Here is an 8,292-nt window from a genome sequence, read left to right on the forward strand (position 1 = left end):
GATTGATTGCAAAAAAGGAGGATATAACAAACAGAAATTTCTACATTTTCTACATTGTTTTTCACAGTTTGAGGTTTGACTGAGGCTCTTTTATCTATTCCACATAACAGTAGTGAATGGAAGCAAGCATTCATTTCAATTTTCTTTTGCCATTAATTTTTCGTAATTCAAATACATTTGGATGGAGACCTGGCTGTAGACTGAGTAATGGAGGTAGCCTCTGGGTCTGAAAAGTGAAGCCAGTGCAGAATTGCCTTAAACCTGCATTCATACTAATGGCCAGCAGGGGGCGACTCCATTGGTTGTAGTTGTTGAAGTCAGTGAGAAAATGACCCTACTTCTACACTTTATCAATTACCTAAATAAATTGTTTTTTTTCATCTCAGTCTCTAGTTTCATCTCTTCAATAGGCTACAACATGATGTTCATTTTTTAAATAGAGTAAAATAGACGAAAAAAAAGCAGGATACTAATTAGTCAAAGGCATAGCAATGCGTATCCATGGCACTGTGTACATTTAAAGAGCCGTGAAGTTGTTTCTGGACGTCCATGTGTTTGTAGCTATCTTTGTTAGCGACTTCGTACATCATAGCCAGTGACATTACTAGTGTTGTCCCAATGAAGCTTCATGAACCATTTTCTTTATTGTCTGAGCCCACTAGATGCCGCTCTCTGTTCAACAAAGAGCTGAAATCACACTCATTTACCATAGCTTGAGCCTTTTTCTTTAAACCAATAGCACCATCTAGTGGTCTCATAAGATAAAGAAAATGGTTCTTGAAGCTTCATTGGGACATCACTAGACATTACTGTGGCTACATCCACTTTCTTTGTACAGTTTTTAGACTGGACCAAAGTGGTGGACTAAATCGCTAAAGAAATAAACATAAAACTTAACATAGCCTTTTCATTTTTCCATTTATTTGGATTACTTTAAAATGGTGTTAATTTATGTGCTTTACTTTTCCCAGTGTCCAGATTCCCAGTAGTGGCCCTGCTCATCTTTGGAGCCTTGTGTCTGCTGACCATCCTGATGTTGGTCATCATATCACAGCAAGAAAAGTAAGTATCTTACAGAAGAGCAGTGAGCAGCACACTGTGTGGGCTGCTGACCTTGAAAAACTGCCTCGTTGTCTGTGTTATCAGGGGTGTCATTCACAGGAAACAGTGTGTATACTGTATGTACATACTGAGGTCTGGAGTCAAGTGGGTTTTATTTTCTAATGCTAGTCACGTCTAAAACTGTCCTTTTTTTCTTTCTCTAAGGTTGATGGTTATTCTTTTGCCTCCTGTACCTGGACCTAAAATAAAAGGAATTGACCCTGAGCTACTCAAGGTACTTATCTTTATGTTATGATGCTCAACAGTATATTAAATCATTTTTTATTCTGAAAATTTATAACAATAATAGGCCCACAGAAAACTCTCACTTAAATGCGACTGTTCAGATTTTCGTTCAGTGGGTATCCATCTGGTTTTCAACGTTGGGATCCAGAGTCCCAATGAAGCTTCATGAACCATTTTCTTTATTTTCTGAGTCCACTAGATGGCACTCTCTGTTCAACAAAGAGCTGAAATCACACTCATTTACCATAGCTTGAGCCTTTTTCTTTAAATCAAGAGCGCCATCTAATGAGCTCATAAGATAAAGAAAATGGTTCATGAGGCTTCATTGGCACATCACTAGTTAACATCCCTAGAACCAAGTCCAACAGAGCAAGAACACAAGCTTTCAGATAATAAAGGAAGGTTTTGGTGTGTTAATTCCACTCACAGAGTGTTACATTTAACACTTTTTCTGAGTTTATATAGTTCTCACGGATTCTGAGTTAAAATTACACTTTGAAAAGTGTTAATATTTTAACTCTTTAATAGTTTTAAATATTTGACAGCCTTGGTGTTTTATGACACCACATAAGTACACTTTTAACTCCAAATTGTGTTATTCCTTTTCACTTTGAGTGTTAATTTTTATATTATTAACATACATCATGTTACTTTGACACATTAAAGTGTATTTTTAACCCTAAAATCATGTTATTTCCTTTCACTAATGTGATAATTAACATTCATTGTTTTGTTTTGTTGTTTGTTCAAAGTGCATTCTGTCTTTAGCCGAACATACAAGTCACAAAATCTGAAAATCAACTCCAACTGAAGTGAATCTAACTCAGGTGTCAGGTGTTAACATGTAACAACGGAGCTTTTTGAACAACTACAAGTGTTAAAACAACTCCAAATCAACACTAACCAACTCAAAATGATCAACACTGAAGAAACAACACTACTGATTTTGCTGTGTATCTGAGCCATTTCATTTGACCTCATCTAATATTGTTTTAGTTCCCAGTTCTCAGCAATTAACTTTTTTTTAACAATATAATAAATACAATATGTAAATATAAAAGATACAAAAATAAAACCAAGGTTATAATGTAGTGGGATCAACCCTGAAGCAGCCAAACAAACTCCCCACCTGTGTAATGCTGGGCTTACACCAAACGATTTCCCCAGTCCCAGACTAAAAACTGAAAGTCTTTAGTAAATCTGGAGTTTTACTGGAGTCACAGTGCTCCCGTCATCTCCATCGTTAAGTTTAAGGTAGTAATCTGCTCTGTTTCATATCAGTCTTTTCCTAGTCTTGGGTTTGGATCATATCAAACGTGTTTGATATTATCTCAAGTCTCAGTGACGTAACACAATCACCAACCAATAGATGAGCGGGGGAAAGGTCCCCGGTTCCAGACCGGCCAGTAAAACCACTTCCACAGGAAAAAGGAACATCACAATAATGTTAGTAAGCTCAGTACTAAATAAAAATATAGTGATGTCATATATTTAGATTTTTGGGGGCGCAACTCCTTAATGTTGTCTTAGTAAAGACAACATTAAGGAGTTAAAATGTATACATAAATGTATACATAAATAACTCATAAATAATCAGTGATTAATGTATGATTAACTAAATGAAAGTTGATAGAGCTGATAAGTATAACTATTCAATTAAACAAAGTATAATTAAATAGGACATAAATGTATATCATGAATTCATTTCTAAATGTTCCTTTCCTTTATTCTTCCTTAAATCTATTTTACTGTAAAATAGTCAACTATTCATGTCAGAAAAACAGAAACCCCTTTTCAGCTTTGTGAGGGGCATTTTGTGGCGTCTTCTCTTCTTTTTGTTGTTTTCTTTTTCAACACAAATCACTGCACACACAAAAATTGCATAGTAGGTAAAACATGCTAAAGGAAATCTAGTTGTAGTCTTGTAAATAGTGACTCTGAAAGATTGACAGTCTTTGTAGAATCTCAGTCTGAGACTAGGCTGGGACTAAAAACTCTAAACGCTTGTCTTTAGATGTGAGCAGGTGTGAGCTGATTGCAGGAGTCTTTCCACATCTTTTCAAAGTCTTCTGGTGTATAGGTAGTGTAGGAATAAAGAATATATGCGGATTGGCTGAGTTTCTAAATTATGGTCAGGGTTACTTTAGAAGGCATGTGTAGGAGTTCAGCTCAGGCCTGGGCTGTGATGAGAAGCAGGATAGGGAGGAGAGAAAGGATGAAAGCTTCAGCAGACAACAAACACACACACACACATAGATTTGAAAGGTCGAGGAGATGTCAAATCCTCAGGTGCACGGTTAAGGGGGGCAACCGAAAGCATCCCACAAAAAAATTGACCAATTGCGTTAAAAAGCCCACCCAAATGGACAGGGTGTGCCCAACCCAAGAAGAGGAATGTAGAGAGAAAAAACTAAAACAAAACAAAAAACACAACAACAACAAAATCACAAAACCAACCCAAATAAATAATAATACATTTTGTTTTGTTTTAGTTTTTTCTCTCTGTGTTTGTCCATTGGTGATTTGTGTTGTGTTTTGTCTAAATTAATTTAAAAAAAGAAAGAAAAAAAAAAGAAGAGGAATGTAAAAGTTGTAATCACTCTGTCTTGTGGTGCCATGGAGATCACATTGCAGAGTCCAGCGCTGAGCATTGTATTTGGCTATTATTCTTTCAATAAATGTTTCACTTTAGAGTGTTTTGTAAGACCAAGTTAAGAAAAAAGAACCCGGGTGAGCGTGGGAGGTTTTATAAGTCCGTGCTCTAACAGCAGCATAACTCTGTTTTCTTGATCACACAGAAAGGGAAGCTGAGGGAGCTGACCTCCATCCTGGGCGGCCCCCCTGATCTCAGACCGGAGCTGTACAACAGTGACCCCTGGGTGGAGTTCATTGATCTGGACATCGAGGAGCAGAGCGACAGACTGACAGACCTGGACACGGATTGTCTCATGGAGCGCTCCCTGTCCTTCAACTGCTCTCCCCTCTCCATCGGCTTCAGAGACGACGACTCGGGCCGGGCCAGCTGCTGTGACCCAGACCTCCCCAGCGACCCCGAACCGTCCCCTTTCCTTCCTCTCATCCCAAATCTGGCCCTCAGTAAGGAACTGGCGTGTCCCACTGCCTGTGAGCCAAGCTCCCCGGTCCAGAGCCCCGCGGCTGGGGAGCCTCCTTTTGTAGCGCCGGACCTGTACACCCAGGTCACTGAGGTGAGGTCTTCTGGCAAGGTGCTGCTGTCACCTGAGGAAAAGACCGAGGTGGAGACAATCACAAGCAAGGACGCGGAGAAAGACATCATGGCGGAGAAAGAGAAGGAAAAGAAAGAATTTCAGCTCATGGTGGTGAATCCAGATCATGGAGGTTACACCTCGGAGCTCAACGCGGGGAAAATGAGCCCAAGATTGTCCTCAGGAGACATGAGTGAGCCCTGCCAGACCGGAGGAGTCTCATGTTCTCCACCGTCCCTGTCCCCTTACCAAGAATCAGACATCGTGTCCCCTCTCTGCCCTGCTCCCGTCTACACTGTGGTCGAAGGCGTTGACAGGCAGAACAGCCTCTTACTCACACCAAACTCGACACCTGCCCCCCAGCTGATAATCCCCAAAATCATGCCGACACCAGATGGGTACCTGACCCCCGACCTTTTGGGAAGCGTCACACCATAGATCAGCGGTGAACTGTGCAAAGTTAAGACTGTTCAATCAAAGGCACAGATAAGCTGGGAACGAGCTCGGGATTGACTGTTGAGGGTCCCAGGGTTGAGTGTTTAATATCAGGTCTCCTAAACTAGTTGGGAGGTATCTGTGGATGTGGTGCCACCTCCTTGTACCTCCTCTGCTCCTTCCGACGGGGCTGTTAAGGGTTAGTTAGATGTTTGGTCTCAGGGAGGAAGAGCATAAGCGTTGTGTGTTTTACTGCAGTTGTGGAATGGAAGAAGAGAAACTCTATCTTTCATCTGGAGTCGTTTTTCTGTCCAGTTAAAGAAAGTTAGTCCAATATTTAGTCTCCCTTGTCCCTGGTAACCTGTTCTGGGTTGCATAAAACCACTCAGCTGCCCTTTTCATCTCAGGACGCCTTAGAAAAAGAATAATGAAAAAGAATGCACTTCACTATGTGAAGGACGTACGCCAGGCAAACTGGATGAGGTGAATCACAACTCTGAAAACCTTACAAAAATTGAAAAAGAAACCTGAACCCTCCAGTACATAGCGGGCTTTTCAGTACAAAGAGCGAGATCGCACCGTAACGTCATAGCAGATGATATTGTCTATTCAACAACCACTAACACTGTGTCAGCCACTGACTGTTAACAACCTTATCAACGACATAAACGAGCTGAAAGATGCTCACTGTACTTATCTTTCTGATATGTCTGCTGGTCATTGACTTCAGTGCACAACAGACTCCTCGTCTGAGTCTGGAGGCTCGCCGTTGTTCCCTCTAAAGAAGAAAATACAGTTGTGTGCAAAAGCTTGGGCACCCATGACAATTTTTATTATTTTCATTTATAAATCATTGGGTGTTTGGATCAGCAACTTAACTGATCTATCAAATAGGATTGATAGAATTTTCAACTCGATACCGATACTCAGGAAAATATTCGATACCATTTTCGATACCACAAGGATAAAAACAAAGACCCCAAAATTTAACAGAAATATTTTTATTAACAAGAAAAATGCAACATTTAAAAATTAACAGAACCACAGGTTAAATATTTATCATAAAAAAACAGTTGTGCAAGAAGAAACTGCAACTATGATAACAAGCTTCAGATACTCTATACTTTTGAAAATGAGTATTGTATCCGGATACAACGTTTTAGTATGGATACTTTTTTGAGTATGGATACTTTTTTGAATATCAATAGTTTTGACAACCCTACTATCAAATAACTGATGGACACAGCAATATTTCAGTAGTGAAATTAGGTTTTGATGGATTAACAGAAGATTTACAATAGGCATCAAAACAAAATAAGACATAAAAAAGGTGCAAAAACGTGGGCACACCACATTGTAAGGTTAATGTTTGTACTAGGAACTACGTAGCTTGCTAGACAAATGTTAATATCACAAGTCACATATCTTCCAAACATTCTCACACTGATATGTTTGGGGTTTTTTTAACTGACAAATTAGGAGATTTACTTTGTTTGACACATTTCTCAATCTCAGCAACAGACTCTTGCAGCACAAAAGCAGCATTAACTACCATTTGTGAACTATTTTTCTGAATATTAAATGTTGCTATTACATTTACTATTGACATTTACTACGCTTTTTTTTGTAGTAAAGTAGCATATTAACTTGGATCATGTTATGTAACATATCGATTTTTGTCTTTTTTTTGTATCGTCTTAGTTGTCCAGTTGGAGAAGCTACACTGTAAATAATCGCTGTGAAATCTACAGTCATTTACTGATTTTTACAGTATAGTGCTGTATAATTTACATAAAAATTGGTCCTTGTGACAAAATCACAGAAGTTAAAACATTACTGTAGAAATTACTTGCAATTACTAGTTATTTCTATAAAAAGTAATGATGGAATTATTACCAAATTAACAGCATTGTTTACTGTGCCATATTACCATATACAGTACCATTAAAAATCACAGTGTTAAACTGTTTTTTATTCTTACAGTAAACAAATCAGTACTGCAAACACAACTAAAAATCAGTGTTTCATTTTTTTTATTTTACAGTAAAGAAACCAGTATTGTTAATAAAACTAAAATCAATGTTTAATGTTTTTTTTATTTTACAGCATAAAAAAACAGTACTGTAAATAAAAAATACAGTAGTTCTACTGTAAATAATAATTACAGTAAGTTACTTACTAATTGCTGCAAATAAGTTACTGTAAAAATCACAGTAAATTCTTTACAGTGTAGCAAAAGCTGACAGCAACGCTGTCGAGTAACGTAAAAGGATGTGAGTGAAGCGTAACTATGGTAACTGTGCACATGTGCTGACAGTAACTACCGTGAAAGCCCCAGTCTAAAAACTTAGACAAGAAACGATCTAAGCGCCTTTCTGAACCTCTTAGCTTAGGGAAATATTTTTTCTAAAGGGACAAATTTAAGTGTTAAATTAAAGTAGTTATGCAACCGGTAGTAGTCATTTCATAGAATGTAAATAGAAGAATAACTCTCTTTAAATAAAAGTTATTTTACTGTCACATGCTTCAGTCCTTTATTTTGTACATATCAAAAGCTTTATTTTTAAGCTTAAAATTAGGTCATATGTCATTGATATTCTCTGTGAAAGAGCATGTGCCCTCTTTTTATAAATTCAATATTTTTTATGCTTTTCATAATGTTTTTATTCCTTTACAGGCTTTTAGACAAATATTCCCACAAGGAAAATGTTACTAAGCCAATAACATACTTGGTGTCATTGGGGTTCATATATAATGTTGTTGTGAACACACAAACTACCAAAAAAGTGAAATAAAGCATGAGCTGTACAGTACGTATGTAAAAGGGTAAACTGGAGCAAAGGGTTTGTTTTTTTATTTGTGTATTTGTTTCTGAACGCTGAAATGTTTTTAGAGCTGACAGCCAAAATTATTTGGTTTGTTACTCTTATGTCCAGTCAGTATTTCTTCTTGGGTGCATGGACTGTAAGATTTTTTATTTTTTAGTTGGTTCCTGGTTGACAATGTATTTTATGCTAATTAAAAGTTTGGGGAACATGGTCATCAGTGTTGAAATTGTACAGTTATTGCATTTTAACTGTTACAGTCAGTCTTAACTGTTGTAACAAGTGTTACAAATAAACAACTTTCATAATTTTGCTATTTGTCTGTCTTATTAATATCAGCTAATTTTTTACTGCATAGATGATAATAAAGAATTGGAATCAGTACATATCATTTTTTTAGGGGTATAAGTAGCAGCCTCAATTGGGAGAACACTAAATTAAGGCAGATATCCTGCATTGAA

At 37.5% G+C, this 8,292-nt stretch overlaps 1 protein-coding gene across 1 annotated transcript in view; it reads left to right on the forward strand.

Moving 5' to 3' along the window:
• Positions 1-8,143, forward strand: part of ghrb (growth hormone receptor b) — a 33,332-nt gene extending 25,189 nt beyond the window's left edge. The window contains exons 7-9 of the mRNA XM_059357985.1: positions 972-1,062; positions 1,267-1,336; positions 4,146-8,143. Of these exons, the coding sequence (XP_059213968.1) occupies positions 972-1,062; positions 1,267-1,336; positions 4,146-5,009 (1,025 nt within the window). The 3' untranslated portion in view covers positions 5,010-8,143. The remainder of the gene's footprint in view (positions 1-971; positions 1,063-1,266; positions 1,337-4,145) is intronic.
• Positions 8,144-8,292: the final 149 nt, after the last annotated feature.

Source organism: Centropristis striata, chromosome 19 (assembly GCF_030273125.1).
Source record: "Centropristis striata isolate RG_2023a ecotype Rhode Island chromosome 19, C.striata_1.0, whole genome shotgun sequence".
Taxonomy (NCBI): domain Eukaryota; kingdom Metazoa; phylum Chordata; class Actinopteri; order Perciformes; family Serranidae; genus Centropristis; species Centropristis striata.